At 42.8% G+C, this 24,783-nt stretch overlaps 1 protein-coding gene across 1 annotated transcript; it reads right to left on the bottom strand.

Annotated features, from left to right (window-relative positions):
• Nucleotides 1-21,458, bottom strand: alp3 (alkaline phosphatase 3). The gene is made up of 11 exons (XM_072457075.1): nucleotides 21,383-21,458; nucleotides 18,327-18,443; nucleotides 18,109-18,224; nucleotides 13,451-13,625; nucleotides 11,916-12,088; nucleotides 10,918-11,058; nucleotides 5,935-6,004; nucleotides 4,628-4,762; nucleotides 3,765-3,956; nucleotides 1,161-1,277; nucleotides 1-324 (listed from the first exon to the last, which is right to left on the bottom strand). Exons 1-11 carry the CDS (start codon nucleotides 21,456-21,458, stop codon nucleotides 23-25), a joined length of 1,614 nt encoding a protein of 537 aa, XP_072313176.1. The 3' UTR covers nucleotides 1-22.
• Nucleotides 21,459-24,783: the final 3,325 nt, after the last annotated feature.

A 24,783-nucleotide genomic window follows, 5' to 3' on the forward strand; every position in this document is an offset into this window, starting at 1 on the left:
AAAGAGAACAATAGAACCATGTTCACATAAAGACTGCGAGCACTAAGAGGACACAGAGCAGGCTGCCGAGGAGAGCGCCCCCTGTGGTCGGAGCGCGGTTGTGGCCGTCGTTGAGCGTGGGGACGACCCCAGACGTGCCCTCGCAGTGGCTCGGGTCGTCGCCCACGCACGAGGCGTAGGCCATGGCGTGAGCGATGTAGTTCTGCTCCTGGACGCCCCAGAAGAGGTGCGACATGGGACCGCGAGCCAGAACGGCCACGTCCTCCCCGCTGTGAGCGGACGACTCTGTGGGTACCGCCGCGTACCCCACGTAGTCTTTGGTTTCTGAGAGGAAAACGGTTTTTGTATCAGGTAGTCAGGTATTGTACTGTGCTAAAAGCTACCAAAGAGGCCGACAGTTATTTCAGACCAGGTTTAAAACGTCACAATGTATTTTATTTAAATACTATGCAATTTCACCTTCTTTTACACTCCTAATCTCAAAATTGTAAATATTCTATGGCAGAATTTAGCTTTAACTTAGAACATATATCTTAATAATAATATAATATACAATAATTTGAGAATTTCAATGTATATCTAATTTATTTGAAGCTAAATTATAATAATAATGATAATATATATATATATTTTTTTTTCACCATGATAGAGACATAACTGTGTGGGATGGTCACAGGTAGTTGCTTCCACATGGTTCTCACTCACAAAGGAGTTTCTTTGTTAATAACATAAACACCAATGTAAACTCTGCATCGTGTCGTGAAGGGCGCGTTCACACTTGCACATACAGCAGCTGACAACATCAGAATTGGGATTAAACCTGGACTCGGAAACAGGACCAGTCCAGCTCTACATCTGGACTAAACTGGCCTTAAACCAGGACCCGACAAGGACATGTGAACGCACCCTACAAGTGGCCACGTCCAGAATTAAGACCAACAAACACAATCGACCAAACCTAATAAAACTATTCAAATCAAGATAATTGATGTATTTTTTGTATGTATTTCCGGAGCCTGAATGACCCTTCACCTGTCTCTGTCCCGTTCCCCGTTGCCTCTCGTGCTGCACTTAAGACACAAGTTGATGCTATTGCAGTATACAATCTGCTGATCTTTGTGGGAAGTTTCATTTACAGATTGAATAGATATTTTTCTCACTTGTGTCCACGTCCCGGAGGTCGGGCCGAGAGCCGTTGACAGTTTTGTGTCCCGGTCCGGTCCCGTACATCAGCATAGTGTAGGGCTTAAAGTCCTGAGCCCACAGAGGAGATTTACCTGAACAAAGGAAACCAGCAGCGTCAGAGGAGCAGGAAGTGGGTTAAAGTGTGTTTCTATAGAAGGCTCTTAGAGTAGAATTAAAATAAGAATACATAGCCACATATTAGGAACTTTTGCCTACAGTTTTCAAGGCATTCATCCATTCGTCACAACGGCGCCGGTCCAGCTGGCAGCCCGGTGCAACGCTCCGCTCTTTTTCACACTTTTTTCACACTTATTGTGCTTTATCTTTTGTATTTTGTAAAAAAAAATCTACTTTAGTTGTACGATCGGGACACGCACTGGAATCGCTTTAATTCAACTTGTTTCGACTTTGTTCGGCTGGATTATTGAGTGTTTTTCGTCGTGTCGTCGTGATGTGCGCTAGCTCCGAGCTAGCCCCCCCGGCCCCACCGCGCCCCCCGGCCACCGCCGCCGTACGGAACGGCGCCGGTGCGCGTTTATACAAAGGAACATGTGGTTGTGGTGAGACCGTCACCCCAGTTCAGGAACTATACTTCCTGTTCCAGAGGAGGAACTCATGAAACTGAGGGGGAAACCATCGTCTTACCTTGAGATCGTCACGTTATCCCGACGGACATTCTCATTTTCCCCTCCATCCCTTGTTGGGAAATGGGAGGTTTTGTCTATAGGAGTTTTTGTTTATAAGAGATCTTCTAATAAGAGTGTTTTTTTTTGTTTTTTTTAAACTTCCTATAATCTGTCTTTTTCCTCTGTATCTACTGCGTTGTATCAATGAAATTTCCCCATGTGTGGACAATAAAGGATTATCTTATCTTATCTTAATTGAGGGTCCATTTTTATTTTGTTTTATGCAGTTTTAAAGGCAGCGTCCTCCCTCGGCACACAAAAAATACACATTTATTTTCATGTAATCAGAAGTATATTATACCAAATGTTAACAGTACATTTTCGTCATTTATGTTTGTACTTCCCTCCAAGAGTCCAATATTTATTCAAACGTGCGAGGCGTCGTCGGGGTTACGCTGCGTGACACTGGCAATGTTTTTGAAAGGTCGGTCTGACAAATTCTTCTTGGGTGAGTGTAAAGAACGCAGCGTTAAATTAAGATATTAGTATATTTACATAAAAACGTCACAAACTGGAGTGGACACTTGTTTTAATGTGATACATAATGAAAGCCCTTCGGACAGTCAAAGAAAAGCCAATCCCGCTCTCATCCAAAGGCGCTCATGGCTCTTTGACAATAAACTTTCTGGGGGGAAGGATTCTGGATAATGCAGCTGTAAGTGTTACATCTTCAAGTACGTACAGAGGCCCTGTTTTAACACGGGAGACAGGATCCCAGGGGCCTCAGATCTAAAGCGTGTTGAACGTCTCTGTTTCTCTCAGATAAACCATTAACTCACAGAGCTCACGGCTGTACAAGAACATCAATCACTGCTGGACTACAGCCGAACTAAACCAAGACTAAAGCAGACTCGAACCAGGACTAAACCAGGACTAAACCAGGACTAAACCAGGACTAAACCAGGACTAAACCAGGGCTAAATCAGGACTAAACCGGGACTAAACCAGGACTAAACCAGGCGCAAACTAGAACAAAATCAGATCTAAAGTAGGACTAAACCACAAAACCATGCAGGATGATATAAAGTAAAAAGTACACCACCATTTATCAATCAAACCCTTATTCAACAAGGATTAAACTGGTCTAAACTGGTCTAACTTGGTACGAAGAGTCTAAACCAGAGCTTAACCAGGTCTAAACCAGAACTAAACCCAGTCTAAACCAGAACTGAACCCAGTCTAAACCAGAACTGAACCCAGTCTAAACCAGAACTAAACCCAGTCTAAACCAGAACTAAACCCGGTCTAAACCAGAACTAAACCCGGTCTAAACCAGAACTAAACCAGGTCTAAACCAGCTCTAAATCCAGTCTAAACCAGAACTAAACCCGGTCTAAACCAGAACTAAACCCGGTCTAAACCAGAACTAAACCCGGTCTAAACCAGAACTAAACCCGGTCTAAACCAGAACTAAACCCGGTCTAAGCCAGAACTAAACCCGGTCTAAACCAGAACTAAACCAGGTCTAAACCTGGTCTAAACTCATGTTAATCACCACAAAAGCCAGGAGTTCAGAGGAACATGAATCACACCTTTGCCATTGGGAGCAGCAAGAGTGGAATCGATTCAGGTTCTGTTGACCTATAGCTTCATTTGACTTGTAATCTATCAACTTCCACACTTGGGACAGGTCAGTGCGGGGACCAGCGCAAACAGCAAACAGCACATATATTTTTAGGCATCAGCATGAAAAGTATTGATCGCGTTCATAAAACATTACTATATAAACATATAACCATCCCCTGCAGGATGCTTAGAAAGTGAGAAATAACTTTGGACCACTGCAAACCATTTAAAACTAAAATCCTACATTTCTAAGACATTAAACATTGAGCCGAGAGCACGGAGGACTATGTTAAATACACGTCAAATATATATATTTGTCGTAGTTACCCAGGACGCTTTGCCCTCTGAAGGGGTAACCGCTGAAGATGAAGGGCTGCGCGTGGTCAGCCGTCACCACAGTCAGCGTCTCCTCTTCTTTGGTCAGCTCCAGCGCTTTGGCGATGGCGTAGTCAAAGGCAACCGTTTCGTGAAGCGCCATGTACCCTCGGCCCTCGTGGTGGGCCTGGTCGATTCTTCCACCTCAGCATGAAAAGACCACATGAGACGCCCTTTAAACGCGTGGAAACAGATGCATTCTACATTTCAGAGCGGAGGAAATGTGACGTGGAACATTACGTGGTTTCACTGGTCGAGTCAGGATTGTTCTATTTCTTCTATTTCTATTTAGACACTGACAAATAAATCGATTCATACAACCATCATCACTTCTACTACGTCCTGCAGTCACTTAGTACCACTACTTTCTTAGTGACAAGTTGACTGGTATGTTAACGTAACATATGAACAGTTATTCAGATAACTATAGCATAAAGAACATGCTAACAAGTTTACCAAAGCATCAGTTTTACCCAAAATCACTAAATCCATTGAATTCTTCTTCCGCTGTGTCACTTCTAAACAACTCCACAAACTCCAGAGGAAGAGGAAGTGCAGATTCTTCTTCTGCGTCGCTCAGAGCCTAGAGCGCCCTCTTGTGGTTGTCAGTGTGAAAATAACAAATAATTTCACATATAAGTCGCTCCAAACTAAAAAAAAAAAGACTTATAGTCCGAAAAATACGGTAATCTCAAAGAAAGTGCAACAAAAATCAGGATAAGTTAGTTTTTAATGATTTGTATGTAACTATTTTTGGTTCCAACTTGACTTTTTTCAGTTTTTGTTTTTTCCTTCCATGAATTCACTGAACTCACCCTCCACCAGCAGGAAGAAGCCATTCTTGTTCTTCTGCAGGATGCGGATGGCCTTCTCCGTGGTCTCCACTATTGAAGGGTCCATTTTGGGATCCCTGTCCGCCTCGAAGCGCAGATCTCCGGGTTCGAACAGAGCTGTGTGGGACGGAAGAGGAGAATGTACTGCACAGAGCCTTGAATCAGCCAACGCCGTGGGACAGAGACTCAGAGCGGAGGAAGGAAAGGTCCAGAACTAAATTTAAATATGTGAGATTTCTCAAAATGATGGCGTCGTACCACAGTGAATCATCTGCCTCACTCTCACTCTGCTTCCTCTAAAACGTAGTGGACATGATTATATTTAGGATTTTACTCAAACAAATTGCTATTTTTTTCCCAGTTAGTGCTGTTTATAATTGTACTTCCTGGTTGAACTTGAGCTGCAGGACCAAAGCTCATCTAATTTACACAATAATTGATGATATTACAAATAATAATACCTGATAACACCTTTATTTTGTTGTTAAATTATTGTTTTGGAGCTCATTCAGTGGGTCTTTGACAGTGGGTCAGGGAAATGCAGTGGGTCTTTGACAGTGGGTCAGGGAAATGCAGTGGGTCTTTGACAGTGGGTCAGGGAAATGCAGTGGGTCATTGTTAGTGGGTCAGGGAAATGCAGTGGGTCTTTGACAGTGGGTCAGGGAAATGCAGTGGGTCTTTGACAGTGGGTCAGGGAAATGCAGTGGGTCTTTGACAGTGGGTCAGGGAAATGCAGTGGGTCTTTGACAGTGGGTCAGGGAAATGCAGTGGGTCATTGTTAGTGGGTCAGGGAAATGCAGTGGGTCTTTGACAGTGGGTCAGGGAAATGCAGTGGGTCATTGTTAGTGGGTCAGGGAAATGCAGTGGGTCTTTGACAGTGGGTCAGGGAAATGCAGTGGGTCATTGTTAGTGGGTCAGGGAAATGCAGTGGGTCTTTGACAGTGGGTCAGGGAAATGCAGTGGGTCTTTGACAGTGGGTCAGGGAAATGCAGTGGGTCTTTGACAGTGGGTCAGGGAAATGCAGTGGGTCTTTGACAGTGGGTCAGGGAAATGCAGTGGGTCTTTGACAGTGGGTCAGGGAAATGCAGTGGGTCTTTGACAGTGGGTCAGGGAAATGCAGTGGGTCTTTGACAGTGGGTCAGGGAAATGCAGTGGGTCTTTGACAGTGGGTCAGGGAAATGCAGAGGGTCTTTACAGTGGGTCAGGAGTCCACCAAGGCCACGCTGCACATTCTGACTCTCGACTCGACAAAGGGGATTTTCTTTCTTCGTGTGAATTAAAAGACTCACCCATGAGGTAGTCTGTGGTTTCAGGGTCAACCGCATCGAATTCTGTCCGATTCCACACATAACGAGCGACCTGGAAACACAGTAACTTAGAGCGTGAGGAAAGATGCTATTGTTCAAAAGTATAGTAAACATACAGATAAAACATTCCATATTTAGCAAATTAGATGGTTTACAATAAAAGAGTATGTCCATTAACGTGCACTGTCCCCATCAAATAAACTGGGACGGAAGTTACAAGTGTTGTTTGAGATATTAAGGAGGAAACTCATGTCAAATGAAATACGTAAAGTATCCAACATTTTAATGGAAAAATAAAAATTCCAAAATTCCAATCGATCCTCGGTCTTCTGGGTGAAAAAGCAAGTTGTATCTTTTCTGGATGTCACGATGATTCTTTGCTTGAAAAAAGTCCAACTAAAAGTGAATCTGTTGTTTTTATGTAACATTTGATTCGCTAAAGTAGGTCACGTGTTAGAGAACTGGTTATGTCTTGGAGGATGTGAGTGTGAACGATTGCAGTGTCATTTGATGTCAGTAATCATGAATAAAAATCACCAAATCAATAAAAAATCTGATATTGTGTCATCCCTACTTGTGTTTTGACCACTACAACTACTATCACCACCACAACAACTACTACTACTACTATCAAAACTATATCGAGTCTGTCTTCATACTTTTGCAGTACGTATAATGTTCACACTTTTCCCTCTGTTTCTCTTGTGTGGTTTTCCTGCTTTTGTCTGCTGGCTCTAGCTCCAGGTGGGCCGGACCACCTTCTGTCTGCTAGCTCTAGCTCCAGGTGGGCCGGACCACGTAACAAAAGGAGACACGTTGACAGGCCTGTTACACTCTGTCTGCTTTTCGGAGGTCAGTCATTTGTGCCAATTACGAGCGGGACGAGCAGGTGCAGCGCTACAAGCAAACACCGTGAACCGAGCGCTCTGGGTTTAGATATTAGATAAATCAAGCTGTCATTTCTATAAGCATTCTCTAACTATTGACTATTGGCATGAGGCCATATTATCTGCCCCGGGAGTTCTCACATGTGATTTTGATCGCAGTATATGTGGCCCCGTCTGCCAATGCTGAAAATGCTTGTGAAGCACTGCTCTCCTGCACTTGTAGGCTGCAAACACAGCACCCACAGGCTCTCTTCCTCATCTCTGGTGACTTTAACCACGCTTCTCCCTCTTCTGTTCTACCAACATACACCCAGTATGTTACCTGCCCCACCAGAGACAATAGAACATTGGACTTGTTTTTGCCAACACCAAAGAGGCTTATTCTTCTTCCCCCTCCCTCCCCTGGGCAGCTCGGACCACAACCTTGTACATCTGAGGCCTATGTATGAACCCATCGTGCGCAGGCAGCCTGTGGTGTCCCGTGAGGTGAGGATGTGGTCTGCTGAGAGCGAGGAGGCTCTGAGGGTCTGCTTCAGCACCACTGTCTGGACTGAGCTTTATGACCCACATGGGGAGGACATCAACACCATCACAGAGTGCATCACGGACTACATCAACTTCTGTTTTGAGAACATTGTTCCCTCCCGGACGGTGCAGTGTTTTCCAAACAACAAGCCATGGATTAACCGTGAACTGAAGGCTCTGCTGAAGGAGAAGAAGAGAGCCTTCAGGTCAGGGAACAAGGAGGAGCTGAGGACTGTGCAGAAGGAGCTGAGGAGGAAGATCAGGCAGGCTGAAGCCGGCTACAAGAGGAGGATGGAGGAGCAGCTGCAGCAAAAGGACATTCAGGGAGTGTGGAGGAGCCTGAAAACCATCTCGGGCTTTAAAATCCCCCCTGCCCAGACAGAGGGGGACCTACAGTGGGTGAATGATTTAAATGCTCACTTCTTGAGATTTGATCGGTCACCCACCCCTCCCCCTGCACAGCTGCATGCTCCCTCTTCCACAGCTGGACAATGCCCGGCATCCGTTCCTCTTCACTTCTGCGCCCCGGACCATCAGCTCCCCACTTCGCCTGGACTCACCCATCCCCCCAGCACACAGTCCCCTTGCCATCCACTGACTGTCACAGCAGCACAGGTGAAGAGAGAGCTGAAGAGGATTAAAATGAGGAAGGCAGCAGGACCTGATGGCATTTGCCCCAGGCTCCTTAAGTCCTGCGCAGATGAACTGTGTGGAGTTATGGAGCATGTCTTCAACATGAGCCTGAAGCTGAGGGTGGTACCACAGGTCTGGAAGACCTCCTGTCTGGTACCAGTGCCCAAGACACCGCGCGCCAAAGACCTCAACAGCTTCAGGCCAGTGGCTCTCACGTCCCACCTGATGAACACACTGGAGCGGCTGGTCCTGGACCACCTCCGCTCCACCGTGAGCTCAGCCATGGACCCGCTGCAGTTTGCATACCGGCCTGGCATCGGAGTGGAGGACGCCGTCATCTCCCTGCTGCACCGCTCTCTCTCTCACCTGGAAAAGCCTGGCAGCTCTGTGAGGATTCTGTTCTTCGATCTTTCCAGCACCTTCAACACCATCCAGCCGCTGCTCCTGAGGGACAAGCTGGAGACGGCTGGTGTGGAGTATGACCTGGCAGAGTGGATCCTGGACTACCTCATGGACCGACCCCAGTTTGTGAGAGCCCGGGACTGTGTGTCTGACACTCGGACCTGCAGTGTGGGGGCGCCCCAGGGCACTGTCCTCGCGCCCTTTCTCTTCACCCTTTACACTGCAGACTTCAGACATGACACGGACAGCTGTGTCCTGCTGAAGTTCTCTGATGACTCTGCCATCATAGGACTCATCACGGACGACGATGATGCGGATTACAGAGGACTGGAGCAGGACTTTGTGGACTGGTGTCAGCGGAACCACCTCCTCATCAACGCGGGGAAGACCAAGGAGATGGTGGTGGACTTCCGCAGACACCACCCCACTGCCCCCTCACCAGTGAACATCCAGGGACGGGACATTGAGAGAGTGGACTCATACAAGTACCTGGGTGTTCATCTGAACCACAAACTGGACTGGACTCATAACACAGACGCACTGTACAGGAAGAGCCAGAGTCGGCTCTACCTCCTGAGGAGACTCAGGTCTTTTGGAGTGACAGGGCCACTCCTGAAGACCTTCTACGACTCTGTGGTGGCATCAGCCCTCCTGTACGGTGTGGCCTGCTGGAGCAGCAGCATCACAGAGAGGGAGAGGAAGAAGCTGGACAGAGTCATCAAGAAGTCCAGCTCCGTCCTGGGCTGTGCTCTGGACTCGGTGCAGGAGGTGGGGAACAGAAGGGTCCTGGCTAGATTCACATCTATGCTTGACCATGAGTGCCACCCCCTGCAGGACACTCTGTCTGCTCTGGAGAGCAGCTTCAGTGAGAGACTGATCCACCCTCGCTGTGCGAAGGAGAGGTTTCGCAGGTCTTTCCTTCTTCTCCTATAAGTGATCTATTCTTTTCCTCTGTATCTGAATCTACCTGCGTTACACCAATGAAATTTCCCCATGTGGGACAATAAAGGATTATCTTATCTTATCTTAAGTCCTCGCAAGCTATCAAATTTCAGAGTTTTAGACATACTTTGCAACATGGTAGAAAAAGCTTCAGTTGTAGTCATTTGGACTCAGTTTGAAAAAATAGACGTTTCGACTCTCATCCAAGAGTCATTGTCAATAAAAGAATTTAGATCGAGAACTCCGATATTAATACTGTTCTGTGGTAAGACCCGCCCATTGGGAGGAGCCTTCCTGAAGTAAGAAAGAGTTGTTTGTTTCAACAGAAACTCCCCCTTGTATCTACCGAGCCTATTCAGAATTTTAATGGGCTATTAGAATCCTCTTTGTCTTTGTGAGACCCTGGCTCAACCACCCTGAGTACCTGATTAGCATCTAAATGTCCTGGTCCTGGTCCTCTACTTTTCCAGGGGTTCAGTATCCCATTATAAATAACAGGAAGATTAAATCTTAGCCCTCCATTTCTGTTTAAAGAAGGTTTTTCTTTTTTAACAAAAATAGCTTCCTTGACTCCTCTTTCAAACCATCTTTTCTCCCTGCTTAAAACCTTCACCTCACCGTCTTCAAACGAGTGATTAGAGGCTTCAAGATGGAGATGCACGGCGCTCTGTGGTCCTGAACTAGTATTTCTTCTGTGCTGATAAAGCCTCTTGTGTAGAGGCTGTTTTGTCTCACCTATGTACCGTTCTTTACAGCTTTCTTCACTGCATTGGACAGAATAAACTACATTGCTCTGTTTTTGAGTCGGCAACTTGTCCTTTGGGTGAACCAGTTTTTGTCTTAAAGTGTTTCCTGGTTTAAAATAAACAGGGACTTCGTGTTGTCTAAAAATTCTCTGCAGTTTTTCCGACAGGCCAGAGACATAAGGGATAGAAACACCCTTCCTTCTCTGTTCAGTTTCCCTTTTGTCCTGCTTCTTGGTTCTCTTCACTCTGTTGAGAGCCCAAGCGGGGTAACCACAGGCTGAGAGGGCATTTTGGACATGTTTTTCCTCTTTCTTCTTGCCCTCTGAGCTGGTGGGCACACCTTGAGCTCTGTGTTGTAAGGTTCTGATCACACCCAGCTTGTGCTGTAGTGGGTGGTTGGAACCAAAGAGCAGATACTGGTCTGTGTGTGTAGGTTTCCTATATACTTCTATTTGGAGTTTCCCGTCCTCTCCTCCTTCCAGTTCTTGTTTCAAGAAACAAAAACTGGAAACCTTCTCAGAGCACATCAATGCTGTGGACCCACATATTAGGTTTACAAGAGAAGACGCTAAGGAGAATCGCTTGGCCTTTCTTGATTGTTCCACGATCAGAGGAGAGGACAGAGGACAGTGAAGCGCCCCTAAAAAGTGTCTTTCATTTCATAGAATTTATTCATTTTAGGGTGACTTAGCGAGATCGAATGTACTGATGCAAACACTGAGCTAGCCAAGGTGATTAGCCATTTCAATGGGACCTTCCTGGTTAAATGCTGCTTGTATAAGAAGCAAATAAATAAATGAAACAAGATCATAATAATAAGGTAGACCTGCCTTTCCAAGTTTCTTTCTCTGCCACTCATCGATGAGGTTGCGTCCGTCTTGCCGTTTGCCCCTTGAGGTGAAGTCTAGAGGGTACTCCGGGTCTTTGGTGCCTCGTGGGGTCATGTACTTCCTCCCTCCTCCAATGATCACCTGCAAAGACACACACTGTGTATTAGTACTGCATCATTTACTTTATATCCATATTTAATTCTGCTCCTGCTGCTACTATAGTGATAATGGGACTATGACTATTGCATCAGCTCCTATAAACTGTGTGTTTGCGAACTGGTTTATGAACAAGACATATTATGCATTATTCGTATTATTGTTATTTCTCTTTAAACGTCCTCTATGCTTTAGGATCTCATGTTTGAAGTATTGAAACGGCACATTACTTCATATGAGTAAGGCGTTCCCTCATTAGGATCTGGTGTTAGCATTCCATCTAAGGTTATGGTTCACTTTATCGTCCCCATAGGGAAATTTGTCCTCTGCATTTGACCCACTGGGGCTTCTCAGGGACTCCAGATCTCTGTGCTATGCTTGGTCAGGACTGTAGCAGGAGGATTTGACCTATCTACTGGCAGCAGAATCGATTTCCATGAAAAAACAAAAAACAAAAGCTAGCCTGCTTCGACATGCCAATCCAAGCATGCAGTTGTAATGAACCCGATTTGACTCATCAACTCAGATGAGGCTGCGGATGGTTTATGGACTTAAAAAGAGCGAGAGGACCTCATAAACAGATGAATGAAAAGTCTGAATGACGCTAAATACAAGTCCAAGTGTGTTTTTGATGAGGGAACATTGTTACAAAATGGATGAGAGCTCAAGAGTCAGTTTTGCATATAATGTCCAATAAAGTAATGTCATCTTGTTTAACTCCTACTGTATGTAACTAAATGTGCGTATGGCTTTATTTTCTACCCAGAAAAGACAATCTGTTATTCTCTACATTCTAGTAATACGCATTATTCAGTGTTCATAATGTTATGGCTTGTCCTCACATCGATGTCAGTGTTGTTGATGAGCTGAGCGGAGATGTCTGTGCATCCGTCCCGTTTGGCAGAGGCGGGCAGGTCAGCGTCGCCGTACCACTTCCTGCTGGCGCTGTGGGCATAGGTCGTGGCAGGAGTGGCATGCTGCACTCTGGTTGTGGTCACTATGCCAACAGATTTCCCTACGAGGGGAAAAGGACACAGCAAAAATTGGCCTAAACCATCGCTGAATAGTAATCTAAATTGGAGCTCTCCGTGGTTCTGATGCACTGGCCTAAAACGATCTTTTTATGTTGCTCAATCAAAAGAAAGATATATTAAAAATAGCAGGTTTTGACATATAGCTTTTACACTGTTCATTACCACTTGATATGAAGAAGCTTTTGTCTTACAGGTTTAAAGGGAGAGTATTTCAGAGTATTACATTCGCTCCTCATTTTTGTTGGCCAGATCCTACAGCTAAAACCACTTGGACAGAAATAAATATTTACAAGGACTCTGAATATAATGATTGTAGTACCTTTTTTAAAGCTACACACCCAACTTTTAATGAAATGTTATCTTGAAAACATGTAAGTGAGAAATACCTCAAAATAAGAGTTATAGTTTATACTAAACACGTCAAATTTACCACATGGAGATATTTCTATTTAGTAGTGTATTTACATGAAGATAAGTTTGTTATCTTAAGTTCGGGGGCAGGACCACGCCCCTTTTACGCCCCTTCATGCGACTTCACCATTTGAGCTTCCGTGTCACATACACCTGTGTTCATGACATCGCCCTCCCACTCTCTTTCAATCATTCTAAAAATTCTAATTATCTCCTAGATGGGGGTATCGAGCCTACAGCCCTCATCGCCAGAAGCCCCAAAACAGCATCCATTTCTATACATTTGTGCCGTTCATGTTTCTCGTATGTCAATAAACACTTTGCGCCGTAGCCGGGGTTGTGCTCCTTGCTAGTGAAAGTATATTAATGCAAAAGGGTTAAAGAGGAGCAGACTTTTACCTGTCGACTCATAATGGCCTCGATGATAACTGTTTACAGCAGGTGGTAAAAACTGGGGCGGAACCTTTGCCCGCTCCTGTAAAGGCCCTAAAGCTTCACATGTGAAGGCGTCTGAGTCTGGATTAGACCTGGAGATTTGGCGTCTTTGGCGTCGAGGGGTAACACAATCATTGTCTTATTCACAGTATAGAGTAATAACTGTATAATAATTTGTGTACAAGTTTATAGTCAGTTTCATTATCATTCAATTTTTTTGTGGTGTGAGAAAATACTCTTTATTATATTATTTGAGTTAGTAGATGATATGTTTTTGATACGTTTTTAGTGTTATGCCATTTTGAGGACTGTTGATAAGATCGGAGAACCCTTGTCTCACTTTAAATGGAGAATTTTCAGCGTTGCGAGTTGAGAAAGTACAAGAAAAGCCGCAGTAGTTTAACCAAAGTATCATAAATATGCAGAATAAACAAGGATTAAAAAAACACATTCAAAGAACGGTGATGTTTCAATTGCCGTGTCTAGAGACGTCTGACCTGCGTCCTTGGCCCACTTGAGGATGGACGTGACCTCGTTGCCTTTCTGACTCTTGCAGACACCGTTTCGAGCGGCCGCGTTCACCCCCAGCGTGTTCAGGTTGGTCTTCACGCCGCACAGATACGCTGTGGCTGTGGCCGCGCTGTCCGGGATCTGGAAGTCCACACTGTACGTCTGCAATGAACGGGAAAGGGAAAGGCATGGAAGTGGATATTCGACTGGGACCGCTGCATTTCCTGCCTCATTCTGCGCATCACCCGCCTCTTACTGTCAACTAACCATCTCTCACGCAATATAGTACAGTACTATAAAGTATACAATATACAGAAGTACAGTACAACAACATGTGAAAGAGTTGGAACAGTCTAATAACAAATATAATCAACTGCAACAGAAAACTATGTTTGTTGAGGAAATGAATCGGAGTTCAGTCCCTTTTTTTCTCTCTTTTTCTCTCTCTCTTTCTCTCTCTCGTTCTCTTTTTTCTCTCTTCCTTTCTCTCTCTCATTCTCTTTAATTTCTCTCTCTTCCTTCTCTCTCCTTCTCTATCCCTCTCTCTTTCTCTTTGTTATTATTCTTTTTTTGACGTTGTGACGTGGAGCACGTGCTTTGAAGACGTACAACTACAGAAGACGTGCAACAACTACAGAAGATGTACAACTACAGAAGACGTACAACAAATACAGAAGACATACAACAACTACAGAAGACGTGCAACAACTACAGAAGACGTACAACTGCAGAAGACGTACAACAACTACAAAAGACGTACAACTACAGAAGACGTACAACAACTACAGAAGACGTACAAGTACAGAAGACGTACAACAACTACAGAAGACGTGCAACAACTACAGAAGACGTACAACTACAGAAGATGTACAACTACAGAAGACGTACAACAACTACAAAAGACGTACAACTACAGAAGACGTACAACAACTACAGAAGACGTACAACAACTACAGAAGACGTGCAACAACTACAGAAGACGTACAACTACAAAAGACGTACAACTACAGAAGACGTACAACAACTACAGAAGACGTACAACTACAGAAGACGTGCAACAACTACAGAAGACGTACAACTACAGAAGATGTACAACTACAGAAGACGTACAACTACAGAAGACGTGCAACAACTACAGAAGACGTACAACAACTACAAAAGACGTACAACTACAGAAGACGTACAACAACTACAGAAGACGTACAACTACAGAAGACGTACAACAACTACAGAAGACGTACAACAACTACAAAAGACGTACAACTACAGAAGACGTACAACAACTACAGAAGACGTACAAGTACAGAAGACGTACAACTACAGAAGACGTACAACTACAGAAGACGTACAACTACAGAAGACGTACAACTTCAGAAGACGTACAACAACTACAAAAGACGTACAACTACAGAAGACGTACAACAACTACAGAAGACGTACAACTACAGAAGACGTACAACAACTACAGAAGACGTACAACAACTACAGAAGACGTACAACTACAGAAGATGTACAACTACAGAAGACGTACAACAACTACAAAAGACGTACAACTACAGAAGACGTACAACAACTACAGAAGACCTACAACAACTACAGAAGACGTACAACAACTACAGAAGACGTACAACAACTACAGGAGACGTGCAACAACTACAGAAGACGTACAACTACAGAAGATGTACAACTACAGAAGACGCACAACAACTACAAAAGACGTACAACTACAGAAGACGTACAACAACTACAGAAGACGTACAACAACTACAAAAGACGTACAACTACAGAAGACGTACAACAACTACAGAAGACGTACAACTACAGAAGACGTACAACAACTACAGACAACGTACAACTACAGAAGACGTACAACAACTACAGAAGACGTGCAACAACCACAGAAGACGTGCAACAACTACAGAAGACGTACAACTACAGAAGACGTGCAACAACTACAGAAGACGTGCAACAACTACAGAAGACGTACAACTACAGAAAACGTACAACCACAGAAGACGTACAACAACTACAGAAGACGTACAACAACTACAGAAGACGTGCAACAACTACAGAAGACGTACAACTACAGAAGATGTACAACTACAGAAGACATACAACAACTACAAAAGACGTACAACTACAGAAGACGTACAACAACTACAGAAGACGTACAACTACAGAAGACGTACAACAACTACAGAAGACGTGCATCAACCACAGAAGACGTACAACTACAGAAGACGTACAACAACTACAGAAGACGTGCAACAACCACAGAAGACGTACAACAACTACAGAAGACGTACAACAACTACAGAAGACGTACAACAACTACAGAAGACGTGCAACAACTACAGAAGACGTACAACTACAGAAGACGTGCAACAACAACAGAAGACGTACAACAACTACAAAAGACGTACAACTACAGAAGACGTACAACAACTACAGAAGACGTACAACTACAGAAGACGTACAACAACTACAGAAGACGTACAACAACTACAAAAGACGTACAACTACAGAAGACGTACAAGTACAGAAGACGTACAACTACAGAAGACGTACAACTACAGAAGACGTACAACTTCAGAAGACGTACAACAACTACAAAAGACGTACAACTACAGAAGACGTACAACAACTACAGAAGACGTACAACTACAGAAGACGTACAACAACTACAGAAGACGTACAACAACTACAGAAGACGTACAACTACAGAAGATGTACAACTACAGAAGACGTACAACAACTACAAAAGACGTACAACTACAGAAGACGTACAACAACTACAGAAGACCTACAACAACTACAGGAGACGTGCAACAACTACAGAAGATGTACAACTACAGAAGACGCACAACAACTACAAAAGACGTACAACTACAGAAGACGTACAACAACTACAGAAGACGTACAACAACTACAAAAGACGTACAACTACAGAAGACGTACAACAACTACAGAAGACGTACAACTACAGAAGACGTACAACAACTACAGACAACGTACAACTACAGAAGACGTACAACAACTACAGAAGACGTGCAACAACCACAGAAGACGTGCAACAACTACAGAAGACGTACAACTACAGAAGACGTGCAACAACTACAGAAGACGTGCAACAACTACAGAAGACGTACAACTACAGAAAACGTACAACCACAGAAGACGTACAACAACTACAGAAGACGTACAACAACTACAGAAGACGTGCAACAACTACAGAAGACGTACAACTACAGAAGATGTACAACTACAGAAGACATACAACAACTACAAAAGACGTACAACTACAGAAGACGTACAACAACTACAGAAGACGTACAACTACAGAAGACGTACAACTACAGAAGACGTACAACTACAGAAGACGTACAACAACTACAGAAGACGTGCATCAACCACAGAAGACGTGCAACAACTACAGAAGACGTACAACTACAGAAGACGTACAACTACAGAAGACGTACAACAACTACAGAAGACGTGCAACAACTACAGAAGACGTACAACTACAGAAGACGTACAACCACAGAAGACGTACAACAACTACAAAAGACGTACAACTACAGAAGACGTACAACAACTACAGAAGACGTGCAACAACTACAGAAGACGTACAACTACAGAAGACGTACAACTACAGAAGACGTACAACAACCACAGAAGACGTACAACTACAGAAGACGTACAACAACTACAGAAGACGTACAACTACAGAAGACGTACAACAACCATAGAAGACGTACAACTACAGAAGACGTACAACTTCAGAAGACGTACAACAACTACAGAAGACGTACAACTACAGAACACGTACAACAACCACAGAAGACGTACAACAACAGCAGCCGCTCCAATCGGCACAAGGCGGTCACATTTAAGCCCTCAGGCAGAAATGCTCGGCCGCTCAAACCGTACTGCGACCCACCGCCTCCCCAGCTCCTCCTCTACATTCCCCTCATCCTCTACCTTCTTTCCACATCTACCACCACCAGTCTCCAGGCTCCGGGGGGAGACATCTAATACAAACAGATCATGGAGTGCCCATGATTGCAAATTGCAACGTCTTCCGCCGGGGTCTGAGCGCCAAATAACTCTCGAATAAAGCTTGCTCAACAGTCCATTCTCGTGGTCTCTTTGTCTCTCCAGGGTGAAATGTAACACTTGGATGCCAACCACTATAAAACACCAGAGAAGAAGAAGAAGGGTCGAAGTGTCCTTTATCTCCCCCTAACATTAAAAAACAATCTAACTAAACTCGGAACAACAATGAAGAAACTACTTTCAGTTTCCATTTGACCAAATAAACTTAATCTGAACAAAACATTAGCTCCGTGGATAAAATGAGGCAAAAAAAAAGAAGCAATGTAAACCACTTTGAAGATCATCAACGCTGCTGTACTTTCCTCTCGTCTGTGAGGAGCCACAGTGATGGAGGAAAGTACAATATCAAATCAACCCATTCTCATTCAGAGTATGGCAGCTGTCGCACGAGCCGACTGCTTTCATTTCCATCACGCATCTGCCGCTGTCAAACCGCAAAAACGTATCGAGGCGTTAGCAGCTTGGAAATGAATTGGGCCTGACGCATCTTCATATTCTAAATCCACCCACGGGCATTTCCATACAGTACCTTTATCAGGCCCACGTCGTGGAAAGTGTCCATGGCCATCACCGAGTCTTCTCCTGACTGATTCTGCAGTTGCCCCTTCAGGATTCGAGCTGCCGTTATTGTGGTTACGCTCATTCCTGACGGGACAAGGCATGTTTTATTCATGCAAAACTGTCAGGTGCACTTATGGTAAAGCGACGCCTGCGTATGGAGAGTCAGAGTGTCGCGGCGCACCGTACCGTCTCCCAGGAACAGGACCACGTTCTTGGCCACGTTGGTGTTGGGCTTGTGTTTCAGCGTGGTCTGCAGGGTCTTGCGCGCCCGAGACCTCCAGTACTCGGGGTCTTCTTCCTTCACTGCAAATCCGACACCAGGGAAATAATTGTGAAATCTGAGTCCTTTTTGAAGGATGTGGATTGTTTTGGTGTCACTCAGGCTGCGAGTTCTCTATATATAGTTGTTACGGGACGTTTCCTTAGGGAAAGGTGTGTGTGGATATGTATGTACTGTGAGACATATCAGAAATGTCGTTTGAAAAAGGTTGAATATTTGTTTTAGTTTCACGAAACTTGCAGCTTGGAACTACAGTGCTCGTATATCATTTGTTATGAATGCACAGCTATTATTATATGTTCATTTGATTTATTCACACGGTGGAGGTCTATGGGTTCTTTGCCTCTTCTTGCATATACCTTTTTGTTTGTTGTATCTTTTTTTGACATGTTACATACGGGGAAAACAGATAAAATACAAAAAGGTGTGCAAAAAGTGATGTATGAATCAAATGCATTTATATTATTATAATTGTCACTGCTCTTTCCGCTGATATAAATATCTTATTATTATTATTGTTAGTCATAAATATCATGGAAATTGTTCAACAAATTTAATTTTATTATTTTGCACATGTAACTCTGAATGAAGACTGAATGATAAAATGCAAATGGATGTCCACGTTAAACAGGCCGACACAGTTAAATTGTTCCTCTTTGAAATGGCTTGTGCTCAGGCCAGTTAGGAACAGAAATAAAAACCTATAGTTTCAGCTACACTGCCCTGGAGCAACTATGACGGGGAAGTATGAAAGCCTCTGCTAAAGACTACTTTTCCTATAAACAATACATTAGTTCAGCCCTGTCTGTTCATTGCTGGTCACATGTTTTTATCCTTCCTGTTTCAGACACGGCTGATGCCGACCTGTAGATCCGGATGCTCCTCAACTGCCTGGAGGAACGCTCTCTACACCTCATGAACAGCTCTTCTTCTGCCTGGATGAACTGTCTCTAGATGAACGGTTCTGCTCCTGAGTGGTTCCAGCTCCACGGTCTGTCTATGAACTGAAGCGGGTCAGTCCGTCCAGTCTCTGGTTCGTGAGGTTTCCACTTTCTCCCAAAGGGTTTAATCTGTTTTTCACTGTCGGCCTTCAAGGCAAATGTTGTTACAAAAAATAAATGTCATTTCATTGAATTGAATGAGAGTCAGTCCTGTACCATCTGCAGCCCGACAATGACAGTGGATTTCCCCTTCACTGTGGTTCTTCTCGACTTGAAACACGAGATTGGGTTCACGAGACGAAACGAGATTGTGAAATAATATTAGATACATAAAGTGTGCAAACCAGTCCACAGTTCTGGCCTTCCAAGTTGTAGCACTGCTCTTTGGTTAAATCAGTCAAACAGTTTTGTAGAACCCAAAATCACAACTGCAGTGTGAATAAATACATTGAATTGAAGTATGCTCTCTTCATTTATCACATTTTGTTTTGCTACTGAGATAAATAGGTATAATATACACATTTGAGATCAATTTAAACTAAAATGTATCAAAACCGTATTCTTTTTTGCAATAAATTATTATATTATTTCAAGTGGGATATTATTATGAAAGCTGAAATTTCAAGTACTTTCACAAAGTACACGCATCACATTTTCCCAGTCTCCACTTGGCACACTTGTGTTTGGATGCGTAGGTTTAAGAGCAGATGAAACATGTGAGTTTCAGTGAAATATCTGCTGCATAGTGATGACACAACAGCTGCAGAACACAGAGTTACAAGTAGACTTCTTCATACTGCAGTGGAGTCTTTGAAAACACTTGAAGTTCTCCCGACTCTCTCTTGGAATAAAAAGTAGTGTTGTTTACTGCCTGAGGATCAGCGTGTTTGGAGCAGCATCTGTCAGATCTTTTATCACTCACAACATGCCCCTGAACTACCTAAAGAGCCTTGTGTTTAAAAGGAATAAAACGCACCCGATGCACCAGCCATGTGTTTACTTAAAGACTGCTACTTAGTTCAATGAATACTATCAGAAACAGTGTAGTAGTATAGTAGTATTTATTGTTTTAGTAGTCACAGACGTGGGTAGAGTAGCATTGGTATATTCAGATATTATTTACTTTTCTTTTTTTCTTCTTATACATATACTTCTATTTTTTTTTTGCTCACCTTATTATCATTATTATTATTTGTATTTTGTATTTTTTTTCACACTAATTTACGGATTAATTTGAAATGTCTTATTCATATATATTGTGTGGTTAAATATGTGTCCAAGTTGAAGTCTCTGCAGTTGAAGAAATGAGTCACATAAAAGTAAAGAAGTATTTTGGGAAACTATTACTACTGATCTGATTTATCATTTGAAGTTGATTTAATTGTACAAAAACACAGCACAAAATCTGGAATTTCTGAATGTTGAACACAACATTTTGAAAAACTAAATCATACATCATTTTATAAGCGGTGCAGAATATTTATATAGATTGTCAACGTAAAACTTTAACTTCAAAGTAAATAATACTTAAGTTGGAGGAAAATATATATGCAGTCTGAAAACAACTCAGGGCAGTAGAGTTTTATTTAAAAAGTCACTCAAGCAAACGTAACGTAGTCCAGTAATGCAGTAATTGTAGTAGTAGGAATAGTAGAAGTAGTATGTTGTATTATTAGTACCAGTAGTAGAAGTAGTAGTAGTAGAAAAATAGTAGCCACAAGTATAAGCCATAATATGAGCAGAGTTTTGTACTGCAGTAAACTTCAATTAAAAAATACTTCTAAACTTTACTTCTTTTCATTTTCCTCAACTTGAAAAATATGTACATTTTCTTCTACTTCATTAAATTACATCAAAAAGTCAGAAAGCAAATCAGCTGCAACACAAAAAAGCCCAAAGTGGATTCATTTATACTTCAATGTGGCAAGAACAGTAAGAACAGACGAGAACAATGGAGCGGACGAGTGGACGGTGCATCAAACTCAAGACGTTAGTGAGAGAAAAGCGTGTGGTTTCCTCACCTTTAGCGATGGACGAGCCCAGCAGCGCCAACAGCAGCAAAACGGACCAAACGCCGGCCGTGTTGGTCCACTCCATGTCCGGACCGCGCCAGCGACAAGTGGCCTCTCGTTTCCTCAAATAGTGGCAATATTTCCAACGGACGTGTCTTTCAATTATCTTTAACAGCACGTCATAAATGCAAGCAATTGGTGGACTTCTGATATGTAACGGAAAGATTACGAGAAACATGTGAAATTGTACTGTGAATTGTATTAAAGAGCAGCTGTTTAATTGAACTATAACGCATTCCGTGGTGTCATTATTAAATGTACATTAAGATGAACATGATATTAATGATGTATTTATAGTGTTATTTGTGGTCTGGGTAAAGCTCAAGGGAACTGCAGTGAAACCAATCATAAAGAGCTTGTATCTGTCAGATAATCAGGTTATGTAACGGAAAAGTCCACAGGGACCAAAGAAGCTATAAAACAACACGATACGTTTACTGTAATGTGTCTGTTATGATTCTATTATGACAGACAGAATTGATAGAATTTGAGAATAGTTTTTAATTCCAAACTTGATTCATTCATGTTTTAACACTTTCTTTTTTTACACAAATTTTCAGTAAGATCAGTATTATTCAGTACCCGCAGTGTCCACTATGCATTTTCTTGTACACGCAAAATTCCTTATGTATACATGAAAGCATTATGATGAAAAACATGTGACATTTTGGTCAGAAAGGATAATAGATCTTAAATTGAGCGTCATCTATCCAAACATATTTGAGCGTGTGAGGTCAGGTGATAATAGTGGCAGTAGGAGTTGCAGTAGTTGTAAGAGTTGAAGCAGTAGTACCTGAGAGCAAGTGAAGTACTATTTATCTAATACATGTAAATTACAGTGTAAATAGACAATTACAAAACATCACAAATTTAAAACGACAATAAAAGGCTGTTTGAAAGTGCTCGCAGACTATCAGCACAGGAGCTCCACAGGGCTGTGTACTTCCCCCCCTGCTCTTCTCCCTGTACACAAACCGCTGCAGCTCCAGCCACGACTCCGTAAAACGAATCAAGTTTGCGGACGACACCACCCTCATCGGGCTCATCTGGGACGGGGATGAGTCTGTAGAGGAGGGAGGTGGACCGGCTGGTGTCCTGGTGCAGCCGTGACAACCTGGACCTTTTTATGATCCTGAACCATACTGTGAGGTGCAGTTGAAGTGGACAGTGATGGACATTCTCTTATTGTCAGAGGGAGGCTGTTCCACTAATGAGGCGCTTTGACAGAGGGCACAGTCTGTCCGTGTGGACCCTCACAGCCCCCTCGAGCCGTGGCCCTGGTGCCCTCCCACTCGCTATCTTTGGTTTCATTCAGTCCTTCAAAGGGGTGAAGAACGTTGACTATAAAACATGGAATTTTAAAATGAACACTATGATCAAAACCAAGTAAACTATATTATCTAAAACAATGCTGGAGGTTAAACAGTACTCTATATACGTGAAGTAGTTATATTTAGCATAGGTAATGAAATACAAGCGTTAGTGATCAAGTACGTAAGCGGTACAGTTGTTGTTTTTGCAGATCTTAATATGTACAGTGCTTACGATGCATATTCTAATTGATTATGCTTAACAACTTGCCTCCTTCAGTGATTGGGTCATAACTCCTGTCACTTTGTCAACATGTTTGTGATGTGTCATTTCTCGTCTGAAGATGGCGTGTTCAGCAGCAGCAGTGTGTCTTTGTTCCACACTTACTCAACAGATGATGTCACCGATTAAGCGCCGATGAGGTTTTTTAATGAGCACGATGACAGAAGAGAACGCTGGGAACAATAAATGATAACGATGACCCAAACTTAGACGTAGAAAATGACTATCGCTCAAATTGGATGTGAAACGTATTGTAATTAGGGCAGTTTTTGTCTACTTAAAATAACTATATCACTAATTATGTTTATTGTTTGAATTCGAAACCGTGAGAACAAAACGTCCATGTGCGTGAATCAGGTTCAGTTGATGTTATACAATAAAGAACAATGGAAAAGAAGAGATTTGAGTGATTTGAATTGTTTACTTTGTCAGAGTACCGTATTTTTGGCACTATAAGGCCTTTAATTTTCTCAAAAAACGACAGTGCGCCTTATATATGGATTCATTCTGGTTGTACTTAGTGACCTCGAAGTGATTTTGTGAGGTACACGTTTTGTTTCGCTTAATCCGCCTTATAGTGCGGAAAATACGGTAATTTCAACACTGCAGTTAATTTAAGGAATAACCATATCATTTGATACGTTCGATTAGAGTTGTAAAGCTATTCCAGGTTCTCGATGATACGGAACTACAGCGGGACCTGGATAGTTCTCCATGAGTGAGGAGCTGGTTGAAGTCGGGGGTTGCCATAGCTGCGACAAGAGAGCAACAAGCGACCTTTGAAAATGAAAAACGAAACAGAAATCACCGCTTTTACGACATGAAAGTGCCACTCGGGAGCAGGCCCAACAAAAACTGCGACGTCGTCAAAAAATTGTGAGTGACTTTCCAAAATATGAAAATATGTCAGTTCAGCACTTTTTTCAGCACTTTTTTTTGGTGAAGAATAAACACAAACTACGGAACGGAAGCTCGATAAAACATCAACTGAATGTCTAAAGATCCAAAAATCACACTTTATCAACCAAACAAATGTTGAAATATGAGAACTGAGGAGTTCTAGATGGATCATATTTACAAATAAAGTATAACGTAAAATTATTTTTTTAAATGTAATAATGCCGTTGTTTTATGTATTGTCCAGATGACGATTTCAACGTCTAAAAAAGTTATATTTCAAAGTTCACGATTAGTGTATTGCAGCCCTGTTCCAAGAGGTTTTTTCAATAAGGTTTATAAGAGTTTGTTTTGTATTTTTTTATTTAAATAAGAGTTTTTTTTAGTTATTTGTTTCATTATTATTATTAAACTCCTGTGCCTAATCTATTTCTGTACCTAATCTGTGCTGCAACATTGGAATTTCCCCATTGTGGGACAAACAAAGGTTATCTTATCTTACTTATTATCTAAACAAGAAACCCCAAAGTTGCCATAAAGAAGTGGACTTCACAACGCTGGTTCAATTCTAGTTTAATGTATATTATCTCCAAACCCCACACACACAGTCTGTTCTTTCGCCTTTAAGTTGAAGTACGACAAATGAAAACGTAGCGTATGATCTATCTGCTTCGACAACACAATAGGTCTAAACAGGCCACACATCACGAGCGCAGCAGCAGGACAAACTGTTGCTCAGAGCGAGGGCCATCTGCCATTTTCCTGCACTTTCACAGCTCTCTCACAGCCGTTCAGGAAAAAGTGAGTCACGGACGCTATTCTCAAACACGGCGAGAACAACCTGTGACGCAAAGAGAAAA

The sequence above is a fragment of the Eucyclogobius newberryi genome, unplaced genomic scaffold (assembly GCF_026437365.1).
Source record: "Eucyclogobius newberryi isolate DKJ021-1_F unplaced genomic scaffold, fEucNew1.0.hap1 SCAF_10, whole genome shotgun sequence".
In the NCBI taxonomy this organism is placed as follows: Eukaryota; Metazoa; Chordata; class Actinopteri; order Gobiiformes; family Gobiidae; genus Eucyclogobius; species Eucyclogobius newberryi.

What these genes read in the sequence shown, in the direction of transcription:
- alp3 (XM_072457075.1), bottom strand. Translation starts at nt 21,458, where the DNA reads ATGGAGTGGACCAACACGGCCGGCGTTTGGTCCGTTTTGCTGCTGTTG. An exon ending in CAAGTGGGCCAAGGACGCAG is followed by an intron (nt 12,089 to 13,450) that starts GTCAGACGTCTC and finishes TTCCCCTCGTAG; the next exon opens with GGAAATCTGTTGGCATAGTG. An exon ending in TCAACAACACTGACATCGAT is followed by an intron (nt 11,059 to 11,915) that starts GTGAGGACAAGC and finishes GTGTCTTTGCAG; the next exon opens with GTGATCATTGGAGGAGGGAG.